Source organism: Erpetoichthys calabaricus, chromosome 4 (assembly GCF_900747795.2).
Source record: "Erpetoichthys calabaricus chromosome 4, fErpCal1.3, whole genome shotgun sequence".
NCBI classification, from domain to species: Eukaryota; Metazoa; Chordata; class Cladistia; order Polypteriformes; family Polypteridae; genus Erpetoichthys; species Erpetoichthys calabaricus.
Window position 1 is genome coordinate 194,601,892 of NC_041397.2, and position 20,008 is coordinate 194,621,899.

A 20,008-nucleotide genomic window follows, 5' to 3' on the forward strand; every position below is an offset into this window, starting at 1 on the left:
AATCCTCATTCCATTTCCTATACTTATATTTTGCATTAAAACATCACAAAAAATATTTAGTTCACCTGCAAGTGCATTTTGTATGTCTGTATGCATTTTCTAGTGTATCTCACACTATTGCATTAAAACATGAATGCTGTCAAAACTAAACAATACATTTACAAACACAGATATTACTTATTCATTTGTCATTTTGTTACATGTCACTGTTTCACTTCACAAGAGTATTCACATGTCCAATTGCATGTGTGATGTGTCTTTTAGTTAGACAGATGACTGGCACTGCATGAAGTCAACAAGAGAGGTGTATGGTGGAGTGTAGCCACTTAGGTTCACTCTTATGGAGTCATTTAAATGTTCATCTGTTAGTCTTGTTCTGAACTTTGATTTCATGACATTCACGTCAGAAAAGGCAGACTCACAGAGATATGTAGACCCAAACAAAGCAGACATTTTTAGAGCTGCTTGATGAAGATTCTTATAGTTATCTGGCTCTACTAAGCTCCAGAAATGCTGAGAATGCTGTTGAGAAGGTTCACTAATATATAATATATAAAATCCAATGTCTCTCTGTCTGTCCGCTTTTCACGAGAGAACTACTTAAAGGCTTTAGATCGGATTTTTGTCTATAATTTGCTTGAACATTCTGGTTGATTTTGTGACTTCTCTCATTTTGCTATGTTCTCTTGCAGTACCGATTTATTTGTTCAAATCCGAGAAACATGCAGCGGGCCGAGGGTGGCAGGTTTGCTCTCCTCACTCACTTGCCAACTTCAGGCCGTGTTCCTTAACTCCGCTTAGTTGGCTAACAAGAGAATAAATGAATTCAACTTAGTTTGATATTTAAAATAAAGTGTTACTTAGGTCTCGATGAGTTTGAGTCCGGATATTCTCTTAAGTGTATGCCACATTGAAAAGACAGATTGCAGTTCAGATTGTGGATCGGGATATGATTTTTTGGAAAGATCGCCCACCCCTAATTTGACTTAGCAAGTTTTCACATTTATGTAGGATTCATTAACCCTTTGGCAAGCTATTTGGAAAGGGGTTGCGAGCTACAGGTAGCTCGCAAGTGACGTGTTGGAGACCCCTGCTCTACAGTATACGGGGTGGATCCCCAAACCTTTGACTTTGTTTTTGTGTTTATTTTACAGTATGTATATATTTATCTATCTGTTTATCAATTTATTTGATGAGCTTCTGTAAAAAAACAAATTTCCTTCTGGGTCAAACAAAGTTCAGTCTATCTATCTATCTATCTATCTATCTATCTATCTATCTATCTATCTATTGTAATTGTTATGAATTTGTATTATAACAGTGTTATTATTTATAATTTGTCACTTATTGCCTTCATATTCTGAATTAGTTTTTCGGTTTTAGTGTGTTTTCACATTGTGAGTATAAAATATTTTGTCACTGTTTTTTTATTTCCTTTTTTTTTTACTATATTCATTCTAACACAATAAGCTGTCCCTTTTTGTTTTAAGGTGTGTTATGGTAACAATAATTACAGCAACATCAGTTGAGGGGAGCAGCTTCAGGACATAAAATGATGAACAATACTGTATCAAGCGTTATTTTGTGCCCCAGCTTTGTGGACTAGCCATACCTTTCTATTTTATGTTTTTACATTTGCTTTGCAGAATTGTCACTTTGTTTAGGCTCTGAGATAATTCAACTTCTTGGTAAATGTCTCTCATTAAAGTCATTAACCAATTTAGTAGTATTCTCAATTCTGTGGGACCTGAAGTAATTATCATTGGTTTAAGAATTTGTTATTTATAGCATTTTTATGTTTGTCATTTGCTGTTTTAAAGTTGAATTTGTCTATTATTCAGTGATTATTATAATTAGCATTTTCTTGTAATTACTTTCAAGAAAGCAACTAAGAATCCTTCATTATTCCATGTTATGAGTTTCTTTTTTTATCCTGACCGATTAAGACTAATTTTTTAATTATGTTGGTGTAATCCTTTCCCAGGTGGTTAATTACCAGTTCTCTCTTTAAAAATTTTTTCTGTTTAGTTTCTTTGGCAGTCTTGTCAATTCATTGGCTGGCTTGTTTTTGTTCAGTTTTCAAATGGAAATTCTTATTTGTGGGGTTTTAACACTTTTTTAAGTCTATCTATTGTTAATATTAAGACTGGTAATGTCCATTCTTTCAAGTAAATGAATGCATAATAAATAAACATAAATATACAGCAGTTCCATTGTGTCATTTGCCTACCATTATCACATCATGACAATGGACACAGGCAAAATCTAAAAACTGCACTTTTCATCCTTCAGATCTATTTGACTTTAAGAAATTCAGCATGTGAGCATGGCTGTTCAAATTTGCCTTTTCGAATTAATATAGAACATTACCCAAAGTCTTCTTTCTTCCCCGTTAGGGGTTGCCACAGCAGATTATCTTATTCCATATCTTTCTGTCCTCTGCATCTTGTTCTGTTACACCCATCACCTGCATGTCCTCTCTCACCACACCCATAAACCTTCGCTTAGGCTTCCTCTTTTCCTCTTCCCTGGCAGCTCTATCCTTAGTATCCTTCTCCCAATATACCCAGCATCTCTCCTCTGCACATGTCCAAACCAACGCAATCTCACCTCTCTCACTTTGACTCCCAACCGTCCAACTTGAGCTGACCCTCTAATGTACTCATTTCTAATCCTATCCACCCAGTCACACCCAGTGCAAATCTTAACATCTTTAACTCTGCTACCTCCAGCTCTGTCTTCTGCTTTCTGGTCAGTGTCACCGTCTCCAACCCTTATAACATAGCTAGTCTCACTACCGTCCTGTAGACATTCCCTTTCACTCTTGCTGATATCCGTCTGTCACAAATCACTCCTGACACTCTTCTCTACCCATTCCACCCTGCCTGAACTTTTTCTTTTTCACCTCTCTTCCACAATCCCCATTACTCTGTACTGTTGATCCCAAGTATTTAAACTTATCCACCTTCGCCAACTTTACTCCCTGCATCCCCACCATTTCACTGATCTCCCTCTCATTTACACACATGTATTCTGTCTTGTTCCTACTGACCTTCATTCCTCTCCTCTCTAGAGCATATCTCCACCTCTCCAGGGTCTCCTCAACCTGCTCCCTACTATCGCTACAGATCACAGTGTCATCAGCAAACATCATAGTCCATGGGGACTCCTGCCTAATCTCGTCTGTCAACCTGTCTATCACCATTGCAAATAAGAAAGGGCTCAGAGCTGATCCCTGATGTAATCCCACCTCCACGTTGAATGCATCCATCGCTCCTACCGCAGACTTCACCACTGTAACACTTCTCTGCCACTCCCGACTTCCTCATACAATACCACACTCCTCTCGAGGCACCCTGTCATATGCTTTCTCCAGGTCCACAAAGATGCAATGCCACTCCTTCTGACCTTCTCTTAACTTCTCCATCAACATCCTCACAGCAAATATTGCATCTGTGGTGCTCTTTTTCTTTTCTTGAAGAATCGGCGTTCTAAGCTTACAGATGGCTTAACATCTATTACAGAGCTGATTGTGTGGCGATTGGTTACTTGGAGAAAGAAAAGGAAGGACAGGAATTGGAGGTTAATACGTTTGAAAGAGACAGTACTGCTGCAATAAATTAATTCATGGAAGGTCGCACATGGCACAACAAGCATCTTGCGGGAGGCAGGAACAATCGGTGGTGCTCGTCACTATCACTGCGCCACTGTGTTCCCATGTTTAATAACATGCTTTAACTCCTATCATCATGAAAATGATATCAAGTATGCATCTCAGTATTTTTATTATTCAGAGAGCTGTAATATTACGAATGTAATGGATTCTGTGTCCTGTCGGAGGAAGAGAAAGCCCGTTTAAGAAGCACATAGTGATTCACACACATAGAGCACATAGAAGAACACATACAAAACAAAGCATTTAATGTGCTACTTTAGTTATGATGGTATTTAAGAAACTAGTAAATTAAACGATTTTAAGATGAAGTTTATGATGTTCTACTTTAATGACAAAATGTGATTAAAGTGGAAATTTCGAGATTAAAGTTGACATTTTGAGCTTTTTTCTCACTGTGTGCCTATTTGTTTTTTTTCTCTGTACCCTAATAAGCTTTTATATGACACTCAGATGGTGGGCTATGACTCACCTTTTCACAGCGACTTTGATATCTGACAACTTCTTTTTTATTTCGGGCACTGTGCAACTTTGCGAACTAGAGCTTTCGAGTTTCTCCAACACGCTATGTCACTCGATCGACTTCCTTTTGTTGTTTATACCATTGCTTAAACCAACAAATAGTACATTTTTTCTTGCCTCCACATTTGCCATTGTCTTTTCACAGAATGCTGAGCTTAAGGGTTATTTATATTTATTTGCATATTCAAAAAGGTGTAATTCTGGGAGGAGACGGGGCGGGACAGCAGGCGCATGCACGTGCGTTACTTTTCACGCTGACCTGGATTTATGGAGCGGAAGAACGTGGAAGTTGGCGAACACACAGATTTATGCATCTGGATTTTCTTGTGCGTACGCACATTTCCGCTTTTGTCCTTATGCCATGTTATAGTGTGAATTCTACGCACGCCGTTATGCATGAGGCCCCTGGTCATTATCTATGGCAAGTTTGTGTTATGATTTGTTACCTATACAGTATTACAGTTTTGTGAGTGGTACACACAAAGCTTGTTATTGATTTGCTTACTTTTGTACACTATGTGTAACACAAACACACACAGAAAGACACCCACACATGCTCCTATTTTAAACACTTATTATGGATGATGTCTGCACAGCTGTATGTATCTGAGATTGACAGATAATTCCTTTTTTAGCCTTCTTCATAGTTTTCTGCTTTAGAATGTTGCTCTGGTTATTGGTTCTTGAGATTTGGTTAGTTAATCTTTGACATGGACCTTAGCTTGTTCCTGACTAAGTTTATCTCCTGGTCGTTATCATAAAAACTATACTGTCTCATTTCAAATCAGTAAAGCTAAAGACTGATATACCTTCGTCCCTGAGAAAAACCTAGATATATGGAAGCTGCCAGGTCACAACCAATGATGCATAACTCCCACATTGCAGTCCACTCTATTGGGGCATCCCCCTCAGCCTGTTAATGATGTGAGAAGGAAAGTGACAGGTGCTCTGTACCTACATTATTACTTCAATCAATAAGACATGCAAAGTAAGGAAATAAAAAAGCAAAGTGGCATTTATTGAAACAGAATAATTACAAATTAACTAAATGAAATAAGTGATCGAAAATAATAGGAAATTCTGAATATAAAATCCCTAATAAAAATGCATCCTTGCTTTGAAGTCAAAACAGTTTTCCATTAAGGTAAGGAAAAGTCGTCTTGTTGGGTGGCTTTTTGAATTACCAGTTGGGTTGATACATGGAAGGCATCTTTGAAGTCTCTTTCTCATGCCCTCAGATGGTCTTTTCTTAATAACAAAGCAACATGTGGGGTTCTAGACCACATGGTGCTGCAGCCAAATGATTCCCTAACTGCATTGTGATTGGATATCCAGTTTCAGAAGCTTTGATACTAACAGTATGTGTAAAACAATTATTCTTGTCAAGGGTATGTATCTGTTTTGTTGACAGTTCCCCTGGGAAAAAGAGATACTCCCATCTAAAATATGAGTTAAAGACTATCTAGTCATTCTATTCTAAGATTACATGATGTGTTATCACTTACATAACAAAAAAGAAGAAAATACAAAATGTATAAGATTGAGGCGGCATGGTGGCGCAGTGGTAGCGCTGCTGCCTCGCAGTTAGGAGACCCGGGTTCGCTTCCCGGGTCCTCCCTGCGTGGAGTTTGCATGTTCTCCCCGTGTCTGCGTGGGTTTCCTCCGGGCGCTCTGGTTTCCTCCCACAGTCCAAAAACATGCAGGTTACGTGGATTGGTGATTCTAAATTGGCCCTAGTGTGTGCTTGGTGTGTTTGTGTGTGTCCTGTGGTGGGTTGGCACCCTGCCCGGGATTGGTTCCTGCCTTGTGCCCTGTGTTGGTTGGGATTGGCTTCAGCAGACCCCTGTGACCCTGTGTTCAGATTCAGCGGGTTGGAAAATGGATGGATAAGATTGAACCAAAACAAAACCATATTGTCACAGTGCCACTCCCAGGGCCTCATGGTGCTGCTCTGTATCAGACAGCTCTGAGTGAAGCTTGACTGACAATTCATTTTCAGGTTATCACAGTCCATCTGAGCAAGAACTTGTAATGGAGGCAGATTGCTGCTTGTTTTAAAGTATAGTATCTGCAGTCCCAAAATTATGATTCCATTCCACAACACTGCCTTCTGTTATTTTTTTCTGAGCTTTTATCATTTGTTTCCAAATTTTAATCCAGGTTTTCAACATCAGAGAATTTATTGGTAGGTTTGTTTTCTTACTATATTTTTTGAAAACATCAAACAGATCTTTAGTTTTTGTGTGTGCCTTTTGCACAATACCTCCTCAAAATATCTGGTTGGTTGAAGGTAAACCACTGTACTGGAATGGCAATGTGAACGTGATTCCAGGAACAACAGAAACCAGATGATATCAGATGCAGCCATACCATTTAGGACTGGTTTGGCTTGTCAGGATAGGCTGTGGGACCTGTGACCCTGAGTTGGACAAACCAGGTATACATAATAGCTGGATGGTTTGCTAAGGTAGGCGTTAGCTCAGACAGTTGATTGTTAATTTCACTGCATTTTTTTAAACTGTCATAACACTGTTGGGAAATGAGCAACATCTGTTTCTTTACATCATTTACGGTGAATAAGCATGTCCTTCATATTCTTATCCTAATGCATGACTTTTTCCCGTTAACATTGTTGTTTCATAATTTGGCACTGTATTTGTAAAATCAACAAGCTCTAAATAATAAAAATGGTCAATAATTTTCATTATAACTCTGTCGTGATAAATATATACTTGAAACTTTCAAGATTTCCCTGGTTTGCAGCACTTGCGAAAGTCTGGGAAGATCAATAAGGATAGCCTTAAAAACATTACTGTAAAACAAAAGGATAAGTGAAAAACAACTGAAGACATCAAAAGAAAAAGGGATGCCTAAAATGACTTAAATAATTATCGGAAAAAAGAAGTAAAAAAATGATGTGCTTACTCACTATCTAATTAAAAATGTTTGAAATTTAAGCAGTTGAAACGGATTTGCTTACTTATTCAGACTTACTTGAAGTCCACTATACAAATTAAGTGGTTACTTTCTTCTGTTGATTTTTAAAAGGTTTTGCCACCAGCCTAGAAACAGTCAAGCACTTCAAATTAAAATTCTTACCTCATTCTGAATATCTTCTGTAAATTTCAGATAGTCAGTACTGCTGGTATTATAAAAGCTTTCTTTAAATTGCATATTTGTGATCCTTGCTGTTGCTTCAAGTGTCAATCCAGCTGAAAAATTCATAATAAAAAATAAAATTCAGAAATTGTTACTTAAGTGGTTCATAAACAGGTGTTAGCAATCTCACAACTATTTTTCTCCTTTAGAATTCTACTCCTGTTTTAATTTTAAAATAAAATGGATTTGATGTTGAGATAATTTATGAGGGTGCTTAGGTTAACTTGTGTTGGTGTTACACCACGTCTGCAGTTAATTTCTGCATTGTACCTCACTTTACCAGGAATGTGCAGTATATTTATATCATACCTCCCATCCAACGATCCATTTTCTGAAACTCCACACTCGGTTCAATTTGAGAGCACATCCCAGCTGCATTGGCTACAATGCATGAGCCAACAATGGCTGAGTCCAATGCATGTACTCAGAGAGAGACTTTAGAGTCACCAGTTAACCAATGGGAGAAAAACCAGACTGTAGAATTTCAGAACGCTGACACTCTCTACTGGAAAAGGGGTGTAGTGCTGTGCTTTTGCAGCCATTTTGTCTTTTACTTTTTAACATGGTGGTGACCAACTTATCTAATCTTTGTTGTATTTTTCCAAGTTTTCAGCATACATCAGTGACAAAAAGTAAGGCTGAGGCAGTCTTAATATCAACTGAGAAGTCATTTTTTATTATATTAAATTCCAGATTAGCGTATAAAGTTATACTGAAGTACTATTGCTTTGCTCATGGGTCTGTTAGTGCTGAAAGTAATGCATAGTTATATTTAAAGGTTAAGATACAAAGGCTTATTCCATTTGATTGCAGCATCACATATGTAGCTGTCACAAAATGCGTGTATATATATATATGTAAATTTGATGTTTGAATATGTAAAATATATCTTGTAAATTATATTGTCCATATTACTAACCGAGAATGGTAAACCAGAAGGCATGGACGCAGGTACACAGCGATGGGACCATGAGACATACTGCGCAGGCGTCTACATCGCGCGTCTCATAAACCGCAAGCGAAGTCTTATCCACCGCGAACGAAGGAGTCACGGCCCAAAAACGAAAGAGCTCAACTAACGTGAATGAGAAATAAAGCAACAACGCAGGCGCCTACAATGCGCTTCTGAAGAGGACATGAAGCAACAACGCGCCCATAGCTAATGACTAACGACACAGCCACACAGAAAAGAGGATTCTGCACTGCCCCCCAGAGTCACACGTAAGACACTACGGCATCCGCAAAGGTCCACAAAGATAGTACGGAAGGTGTGAGAAAGTACGAAAGGCCCAGGCGCCTACAATGCGCTTCTGAACTAAACGTCCACACTACACAGCATGGTCCGGGTAATGAGAATAAACGAATTCTCCGTATTAAACGTACGGCATCCTCACATGTCCAAACCATATAGCATATGTGAATCACATTACAGTGATGCATTATTAACGGTACAGCCACAGAAAACGCTCCGTATTAACAGTAAGTGCAATTATCCATATTACTAACGGTAGACAACGGATAACTAATGGAGTCACGGTCACGGCTCCAAAACGATCCAGCTCAACTAACGGAGCTACAAAAGCGAGCCCGCATGGATAAAAACAATAGACGTAGGCGCCTACAACGAGCATCTGAAACCGCTGAAGCAAAACTGTCTCGGCTCCAAAACCAAACAACTCCGCATGGACAAATACAATGTACATAGACGCCTACAACACACGTCAGAAACTGCGGAAGCAAAGCAGGCACGGGTTCAAAACAAACGACCACAACTGACAGAGATACAAACACGAGCCCGCCTGGATATAATCAATGAACGCAGGCGCCTACAGGTCGCGTCTGAAATGCCACAAGCAAAGCAGGCACATACTGTATCTCATACATTCATCAATGTATTTCGGGTTACCCAACACCGGGGGTAGGCGAGCGAAGCGAGCAGGGGGCGGAGCCCCCTTGTATATCATAATAGTTGTGGTGCAATCTTATTGTTGATAATATTTTCTTTTCTAATTGTAATTTTATGTATTTTATGATTTCAATATATTTGTACATAAGTTTACAAAGTTGGTCTGAATGGAAGGGCGCTGTGGTCCCTTGATAAGGTTTATTGGTGGTGCAGAAATGCACAGTGATACACTTAATGGACACTGAGCCGAAGAAAGGTGTTTGTTTTAATAAGATAGACATGAGTACAGTATCAGAGAGACTGTAATAAAGACTCCTGAATTTATGGTCAGAAGGTGCACACGATATGTTTTAATTTTGTTATCACTACACCTGTGTAACTCATTTATTGTTTAATTTAGTAGTTTTATTTTAGTTTAGTTTTTCACGATGTTTGACAGCTGCAAAAAAGAGAGAGAGAGCAAATAAATACTCTTCAAACATCAGTCGGAGTGTGGTCTCATCTGTACCAGGAGAAAACTTTCAGGAGCAGCTACAACAGATATATTTAAAACTAAATACTATCATGGATGTATATAACATCACAAGTACATTATCATGGATGACATATAAAGAATACACTGTCTTCTGGAACAGATTTTTAACTTAATTTTAATTTATTGGTCTCTTGTGTCCAGTCTTTAGAGAGTGAATTTCTGTTAAAGTCTTCTGTTTTCTGAAACCCTAAAAATCAGCTCCGTTTGCAGAAGTCCACCTTCGAGCCCAATCTACCTGAAGCACTAACCACTGTGTAGCCTGTGAATAAATATCTGAGAACAAGAAGTTAACAAACATTAAAAAATTATTCAGATTATTCAGTGAGTAAATCGTTAAGTTGGTGTAGGATGTAAACTAATCTTTTTGTAAAGTAATAACTCTCTATACACTTTAGCTACAACCCTACACTTTTTGATTTATCACAATAATACAGTACTGTATATCCTCACAATTTGGAAAAACTGGAAAGAACCCAAGAAACTCAAGAGCAGAGACATCATGAGATATGGGACCTCTAAGTTATGATTTACATATACTGCAATGCATTAGTGTATACATATTGTGGTGGACGGCCGTGGCACTTACCCAGCCTGTGAACTAGAATGGACTGAGGGAGAGAATACAGGACAGAACCTCCCTCGGGCTGCTAGATAGCAGTCCCCCTGGGTTGTGGCAGTGCCACAGTTTCCCGCAGGGCTTCATGGGAATTGGAGTTCTGTAACTCAGCCCTGCTGGGTGCTGTGGGTGCCGCCAGGGGGTGCTGTGGGGACTGGGGATCCCTACTTAGTGGGGCTCCAGCCTTTGCTGGAAGCGCTCCCGGATCAAGCCTTCGGGACACCAAATGTACTTCTAGGGAATCACTTAAAAAGAACTGCCTGCCTTCATTTCAGGAGGTGGAGGACAAAGCTTGCCTGTGGAGGAGTGGAGGTGTAAGGACTGAGAGAGACAGAGAAAGAAGAGTAGATAAATTACTGTGCTTTATTATCTGTGCTGCTTGGTACTTTATTGTACTGTGCATTGGTGGGAAACGTTTCCCACATTAAAATAAAAATGTGTGTGCTGCAGGATTTGTGCCTGGTGTCTGCTTCTGTCAGGTTTGGGGAGCTGGTGTGCCCCCTGGTGGCCACAATATATATATGTAAATAACATTTTTCACATATTGGCCTTGTCCCTCTGATGGAGCTACACTAATTAGGTTAAATCTATCAGCACACATTTCTGTAAACACAGAATGTCTTGTCAAGCAGACTAAAATTAGCAACAATTTTTCACATAGACAAGGCTGTTAAAGAAATAAATTCAGGTATCAGCATTGTGAATTTGTATATCTTTAGGTCATTGCTGTAAGCCATATTTCATGAAAACCATGTGTTATAGATCCCATCTTTCTTGAGAGACAAGTAATTAATTTGTGATTTACAGGGTGGCTGCCGGCATCTAGAAGCATTTTGGATACTTTACCAGCCACCCAATGGTCTTATTAGGCCCAAAAATGTTTCCCCTATTGTATGCCAGAAATAAGGTGGATGCAATGTCATTCCCATTAGCAAAAACTAAAACAAAACTTGTCATAAAAAAAAAATTTTTGTTAAGTAAAACTAAAGTAACAAAGTCTGAAAAGTATTTCAAAATAAAAGCAAAGTAAGACTTCCCTGAAAAAAACACACTTTCAAAGTTTCAAAATGGATTGATGGCATATAGTCATCAAAGTAAATATCAAAAACAAATATAAAATAATAGTATAATAAATAATAATAAATAATAAATAATAGTATAATAGTGGTGATCTTACTGCTCACTAAGGGAATCTCAGAGTCACAAATAAAATTAAAGCATTATTGAAATAATATAGCTATTTGCTTAAACTTGTGGCCGGTTAAGTTAACAAATGACATCAGATTCTTGTTATTTGATATTTATTATATATTTATATTATATATGTATTCCTGTTATCAGATATTTTTATTTGATTCTTGCATTTTTTTGATTATACTGTATGTTTTGAACTGTTACATATCAGGAGTTCTGTCATAGACAATACTATTTTATGTACTTAGTTGGCTGGTACAATATGAATGATATACAATTTGACAACTAGAAAACTGAGTTTTTTATGCTCGCAAGACTGTGTCCTTGTGGAAATTTTGGTGAGCAATAGAAAAGTAATAAAATGTGATAAAAACTAAAAGTTAATTGCTGAAAACTAAAACTAACTAAATACTAACAAAAAAAACTAAACAAAAACTAAAATTAGAGAATGGTAAAAAAACTAAAACTAAATAAAACCCCTAAAAAAGATTGAAAAACTAAACAAAAACTAAAATTATAAAATGTCAAATAAATAAAAACTTAAAAATAAAATCCCAAACTAAACAAAAATTAAACTTAAAAAATATCTTAAAAGTAGAAAAACACCAAGTGGATGTGTAGGAGGACTACAAGATATGTGCTGCCACCCTCAGGACAGTAGTGGAATTAAAGAAGCTCAATGTGAGGATTGTCAGTATCAGCTGGCAGAACACGAGTACAGCACACCAATCCATTGGAACGTGTCGGCCAATATGCACTGAAAGAAATCAAAATCTTGGGTAAGACACTGAATGACCATGGAAAGGACTAAAAATGATCCAGAGTAGATGCAATTAAAGTTCAGTGACGTCATCATGTACAGATATTCATTATTACCTAAAATGATGTAAGCTTTGCTTTTATTCTTTATTATCAATTTTAACAGAATAAAGCAGATTATTTCTAAGGATTTCAAGGGGTTAGCTTTAAAGAAGAGTTTTAAACTATTTTACCCAGGTAATTTAGTGCAGCATTTTATTAATAAAAAGCAATACACAACAGGAACTAAAGTACAAGATTTCTGTGTTACATTATATCCTGTTTAACACTGTGAAGAGTCTCTCCCAAATTTACAAAGTTTTAACTTCTGCATATTACAGCACATACCTGTACGGACAGTCATTTCAGCGACTTGGCCTTCAAGTGCACAAACTTTTGAAACAACTCTCAGCACATACAGAGCCCCAGGTTTCAGCCCAGTCACTAGCCACTCCTGCTTATCGGTGTCAAAGGAGAGAACTTCCTGTTCAGAAGTCAACAACTTTACGGTGTAGTTAAGAAGGAACTTAGAAGACCAAGTTGCAAAAAATGAGCAGGAAGTAACGTTGTGAATAAGCAGGTCATTCACAGGAGAAGGATCTGTTAATGCAGAAGGAAAGACATCACAATGAGAGAAACATACTTGAAATCAGTCCACCTTTCTGCTTAAAATCTGGCAAAATATAGGGTAATGTCAACAAAAAGACAGAAAATACACACTTTTAGACTTTACAGAAACACTTAATCAACCAGTGACGAGAGCACATCTCGTGATCTCTGTGTGTTGCAAGCATTGACCGGTAGCAGACATGCAGTGGCCTGCCATTCATCATGATGTGGCACAGACTTCAGTGCAATGAGTTGCCTCACTGTGGTCCTATTTTGGCTGACAATATGTCACTTTGTTGTGGTCTTACGAGGGCTGTATGCCTCATCTTAGTTTTATTTATTTCAGTTTGTTTATATGCCAATATGCCAAACATGTAAAGGTAGATGTTCTATTTCTCCATGGAGGATGCAGAGATATTACTCAGCATATTAATACCGAAAAACATAAAAATGCTGAAAAGAGCAAGTATGTCATGGCAGGCCAGGATCTGAAGCACAATTTATGCAAGCAAGCGTAGGGCTGTTTGCTTATCATTCAACAACATAAATAAAATATGATCTGAGTAGCTGTTTAGGGCTTTCCAATTCATTTGAGTTATCGTATGTGCAAGGAGTGTCAAAGTGGTTGTAGATAGCATTGTAACAGAGCAATAGGCCCCAGCAAGTGTGTAAGGTGTTGTTTAAAGTGCACAAGCAATAAAGCACCTTAATATGTGAGTGACTCTGAAGGCTGTATTTGTTTGGTTTTATTCTCTACAGTTGTCGTGTGTATGAGCAATGTAAATGGGATTATAAACCCCATTATAAAACCATGATACCCCCAGTTCCTGTCACTCCATAACCCCTTGCTTCCCCAGAGGATCCATCCTGTATTCTTACAGGTAGAATCTATTGCCATAGTCTCGAAAGACTTAAATAGTAACAAGTACCAGGAAAATGAAGGCACCCAAACAGATAAGAAAGTGGCACTGGGCTAAACCAGGATGTCGATTACCTGATCATTAAAGCCAGCAAAGCAAAATTGAATTTTTAAGAAAAAAAGTCAAAGCCAAAGGTCCTAACTGTCTGATGAGCCTCTCCCTAAATAACTCTATACACACAAGTTTGTTTTAAATTACAGCATATACAAACTTAAACAATATGAGTATTGTTGACGGTGGTATCCTCCTCTAGTGGCCATTTTTGGAAGTGCTTTTGGAACTTTATTCACTACCTGATGCAGTGAGAATCAAGCAAAATGACAACTTTTATTGGCTAACTGAACCGATTACAATATGCAGGCTTTCAAAGCAACTGAGACCCCCTTCTTCAGGCAGGTTGTAATCTACAATTTGTAACATTACAACCTGTCTGAAGAAGGAGGCCTCAGTTGCCTTGAAAGCCTGCATATTGTAATCGGTTCAGTTAGCCAATAAAAGGTATCATTTTGCTTGACTTCTCATTGCATCCATAATTGCTAACACGGCATAAAACCCCCCTACTGCACCATTTGATGGAAAGTGTGCCAGAGGTGATGGCATGTTCACATTGGGCAAGATCTGTCAAATCTTCCTTAAATAAATATGGAAAAACTGGTTACTTCTTGTTGATAAAGAAAAGACTGTGATTATAGTACATAATTGAAACTGTTACATAATGTGTAAGTGTTCATCATTTACTTAATGCAAGTCCAGACACTTTGAGAAAAAACTTTAATTTCTATGTCTAAACCATCATTACGGTACCAACATTTTTTTATTATCTAAAAGTTAAAAGAACATAAGAAACCACATAAATAAGATGTGACTGGTTGAATTGGACAGCACATAGTTTAAGTTATCTGAAACTTCCATCTGGTCAGCTCACAACACTTTCATGCTATTCTTTCAAGGCAGCAATTGTCAAGCCAAGCTCTCTGAAACTGGCTCCGGTCTTGTAGATATGATGCTCTGAAGATGGAGAGTAAAGCAGCGCCTCACTGTACTTGGACAGTTTTGCAGTGTTGTGTTGATGACAAGGACTCAGTTGGAGCAAACATTAAAACAGAAAGTATTACAACAGTTATAAAAAAAAACAAATAAAAAATAAAACCAAAAATGTGAGTCTGAAAACTACATTCTTCATACTGTGCACAGAATTCAAAACCTGCACCTTCCTGAAATTTGACCTAGTAAAAATATTATATTTTGCATATTTTTTTATTACTGACACTACTACTACTACTTATATCCTATTTATACAAACAGCAGTTGCTCAGAATGTTTAAAGAAATTTTCATACCTGAACAATTTTTTCCACCAGGCACAGACTGACACAGGGTATTGGGACTGCAAGTATTGCTGGTATTTGTATGCTGGATTATGACTAGGAGGAATGCACAAAAATTATTTTAATTCTCATGTAAAGAAAATGTTGTCTATTTTCTAAATAATTCAGCTTTAAACTGCAAAGCTGTTGGTCAGATCTCTACCTCTCATTCAGTTTGTGCCCCCAAGCAAATTGTATTATTTACCTGTCTTACAAAATTAAAATAAAAATAAACATAAAAAAATACATTATTTTTGGGTTTATAAAAAACCTTGAGATGATGTTCACTATATTAAGGTGCTTGATTAATTTCTATTATTACAAAATCATTAATTCTAACATCACATTTGCATACTTTCTTATTTAGAAAAATTATGACATATTTTTAAAAAATGAATGATTTGTAAATGGCACTGGTGACAATATGAGTGCAGTTAGGATGTGGAGACACGTGGCCAATTTTATTTATTAAAGAATGGTTTAGTGAATATGTCATGAGTAAGAACGATCAATTAAAACAATGTTAAAAGAATTGCATGGAGTGGAAAACATACAGATGGGAACACTCTCAGATAGATAGATAGATAGATAGATAGATAGATAGATAGATAGATAGATAGATAGATAGATAGATAGATAGATAGATAGATAGATAGATAGATAGATAGAAATTTATTTGTCCTAAAAGGTGGAGATTTAACTTTTTACAGAAGCTCAATAAATAAATACATATAACAAACAACTACAAACAAGGATTACTAAAAGAAAAGAAAATTAACAAGAAACAAAAACTTCTTACTTGGCTGTCACAGTGAGGCTATGCAGATGTATTACTGTTAGTATGAAGGAGCCCCAGTAGCGTTTCTTTACACACTTCTGCTGAATAATTTGTGGACTGAAAGTCCTAAGTGTTAGTGTGTCTGAGAGAGGATGTGCGATATTGTTCATAATGGCACTCAGTTTTGCTTTAATTCTCACCTTTTCTATAACCTCAAGGGGTCCAGAATGCATACCATAACTGAACCTGCTTTTTAATTAGCATGATTTGATGGGCCTCTGCTGAAGTGATGTTACCAGCCCAGCACACCACAGCATACAAAATCACACTGACCATCACAGAGTTGTAGAAGATGTGAAGGATGTCCCTTATCACATTAAAAGAACACAGTCCCCTAAAGAAAAAGGAGCCTGCTCTGAACTTTCTTATATAACTCTACTGTTACGAGACCAGTCCAACCTGTCATTGATGTGGACCCCCAAGTACTTGTAGGAGTGGACCACCTCTACATTTACTCCCTGAATAGTGATCAGACATAGAGGCTCTTTAGTGCAGTGAAAGTCAATTACAGGTTCCTTGGTTCTTCTAATGTTAAGATGCAGATAATTCCTTCTGCACCAAGATACAAAGTTCTCCAACTGACTCCTATACTTGGTCTCATCTTCTTTATCAATACACATCGTGAGCACAGAATTGTCTGAGACTGAACATTTAGCAGCAGCAGATAACATTTAGTTATCTTGCTTTTTTATTTACTCTTTTTGTTGAAGTACTTGTGCCACATGCACTTTAGTGTCCAAGAACTACTTGATATTAGCCGACACCTCTTCAAGCATGTTCAAAGTGTCAGTGGTGATTTTATCGAAGTATTAATTGTTTTGCACCATTTCTTTGCCCATACTTAGGCTGACAGGTATTTTTTTGTGTAATAAATTAACTAGTAGTCACTAACTGCATTCTTTTAAATGATTGGAGCAGCCGAAAGGTGAAGAAAAAGATTAGTTGACAGATACAATAAACTGTTATTTAGTAAAGAATCCCACTTACAGTATGCATAAAAGATCAAAGAATCCTTTTGTAAGGATGGCCTACTAAATAAAATGAAATTTTGCATTCTAATACATTCTTGTTCATCATATTAGCAGAGAGTGGCAGTGTGTTGCATGTTAGCTGGACATGCATGTAAGAGTTTCACTGTACTCTGTACACACGACAATGTGATGACTACTACTACTACATTCTTGCATGTATTTGCACTATCACAGCTTCTATGTTTGCAAACTTCACATGATTTTTGATTTTTCTTAATGGTACCCACACTGAAAGCATATTTAGGGAGCAAACACCTTGCACAGAAATAGACCACCCACTTGTGTACAGGTGGATATCGTTGGGTTTCTGTTGTTCCTTTAAACAACACATGAGTTGCTGTTCACCTTAAGCCAACCATCTTTAAATCCAGTTTATTAAACATCCTTGCTGACATTTTAATAATGTTCCCCATCATTTTTTTTTTGGCTTAAAAAATTCAAGCATAACTTTTGATTGTAAATTGCATAGGAGTGAGTGAGTGTGTATAGTACAGTGCATTTCATGTTGGTCTGATTGATGCCTTGTGCATGTTGCTGCCATGTTTGGCTCTAGTATTCATAGGAGACACACACAAAGACCTTCGTTCATGATGAACAATTGAGTCCACTAATTGTTTTTACTAAGAAACAAAAAGAAATGACAAGAGTAAAGAGAATGCAAAGCACTAGGTAACATCCAAGCAATGCCAATGTTTTTATGCCATGCTAACCAGGGTTTAGAGATTGTATTATGCCCAATAGTGCCAATGTATGCTCTAGTGTCCACAACCATAATATTTGATTGAGTGAGTTTACTCAATGGATGAATGGATAAATAATAGTTAATAACAAAAACAACTGCATGAGGTTACTGATGATATGTGAAAAACTAACTACACACTGAAAATGACAGCAACAGTTAGCTATTTGATTTCTTTTTATTTTTTAGGGTAAATTTCATTTAGTTTATTTTTTCCAATATGAAGGCACCATGATGTAAATCTTGTTTAATGTTTATATATATATTGTGATGGATGGCCGGCTTCATATTCCGGCCCTCACCCCCAGGCCGCCAGGAGGAGCTCTCCCGACAGCGTGGACGTGCCCCGAATTCCAGCAGGGCCTCATGGACTTTGTAGTTTCTACACACAGCCCTGCTGGATACCCTGGGGTCCACCGGGAGTCGCTGTAGGGAGGCTTGTGGACTCTTACGTGCCCTATAACCTGGAAGTACGTCCTGGTCACTTGAACAGGAGAGATGACGTACTTCCAGGTTGAAGAAAAGGACTTCTACCCTGACCCGGAAGGAATAAGGACTTGTGGGTAATGGAACAGGAACACCTCCGGGTCAGGGAATATAAAGACTCTGAGCTGAGCTGGGAGGTAGGGTGGCAAAGTGTCTGGGAGTGGAGGATTGTGATTGAGTATTGGTTTTGTAGTTATATGAGTAGTGTGGAGTGGAGGGTGCTTTGTGCACGTAATTATTGTAAAATAAAGAAGTCTTGTACTTTTACCTGGTGTTTGGAGTGGTACCTGAGGGTTCAAGAGGTGGATCGATACCTCTACTGCTACAATATATATATATATCTTTGCAGCAGTACTTCACTGTTAGGAGTTTGTACCCCAGTGTTGTCAGCATGCAAAGAAACCAACAGTCACTCATGCTAAAAATAACAATAGCTTACAATAAGCCAGTGACAGGCGAGATTGAGAAATTTACAGTGCGATACAGAAGCAGGCTAATTTCCACATGTCAGATGCAACCACCTTAACAAGTCATCACAGTTGAAACTGAATAGACTTATGCTCTGTGTTGTGCAAAGTTGAAGACTGAGGCCTTATCACAGTGTTAGTCTCTGTTTTGAGTTCTTGTTTTCTTAAACTATGCTGAGACTAGAAAACTAAACTAACATCAGTTTGTTCCATCATGTTTGATATTGCACATGGCCTGTTGTAATGACCAATTAGTGTACAGCATGACCTAAAAAACAAGCACACCAACACAGCAGTTTTAATGCTATAGACTGTATGGGGTTTTATACATTTAGAAATGAGTAGAATAAATGTTAATGTATGGCACATTTTAGGATCATCGTCAGCACCTGAGTGGTGAGCTTCTAGTCAAGAAAAGACAAACATATGGCACCAGATGTAGTTGTATTGAATGTACTGTATTCATGGCATACAGGAATAATAGGAGTATGTCCCAAGTCATCAGGTGGCAGCACACAACTCCAATGACCTTGCTGTCCATTGGAAAGGGATAATGCCTAGAAACAATTCTGATTTTAAAATTGTATTTCAGAGAAAATTGTGACAGTTATTTGGATTTTGGTCAATTGGTCACAGAACTTGATATTGTTGATCTTGACTCTTGGAATGATTTCAAAAGACATCCACGAGGATTGCATATAGTGTTTACTCTGTATATGTCTGCCATCTGTCACAACACAAAGAACGTGACATTCGATGAATGAGAAATATAGGTCATTCTGGGAAGGAGAAAAATAACAGAAAAATGGGATCTTAACATACTGAAAAACAATTGCAGGGGAGGGAAAGTAGAATAGCCACCCTCTCATTTAGAGAGGGTAACCATGCCTATACAGGGTTTCTAAGTAATTCCTGCTTCTGCTTCTTCTATACTCCCATATTGTTTTCTTATATTTAAATAAGATAGCCTTTGTTGTTGAAAATGTTATGTTTTAACTGGGGTTTAGTCCCTGGCTTAAGTGTGTTTTCTGTTAGGTTTGCTTATCATTTATTATTTGTGTGCTGTGTCTTTAAATGTTCAGCCATTCCTTGTGTTTTGTGGATGAAACCCCAGGGGGTGGGGCCACCCTGATGTCACTGCTGCTGGGC

General features: G+C 37.7%; 1 protein-coding gene across 1 annotated transcript in view; it reads right to left on the minus strand.

Annotated features, from left to right (window-relative positions):
• Positions 1 to 20,008, minus strand: part of umodl1 (uromodulin-like 1) — a 196,802-nt gene that overhangs the window by 33,287 nt on the left and 143,507 nt on the right. The window contains exons 22-24 of the mRNA XM_051926635.1: positions 15,272 to 15,355; positions 12,752 to 13,003; positions 7,295 to 7,407 (exon numbers count right to left, since the gene is read on the minus strand). Of these exons, the coding sequence (XP_051782595.1) occupies positions 7,295 to 7,407; positions 12,752 to 13,003; positions 15,272 to 15,355 (449 nt within the window). The remainder of the gene's footprint in view (positions 1 to 7,294; positions 7,408 to 12,751; positions 13,004 to 15,271; positions 15,356 to 20,008) is intronic.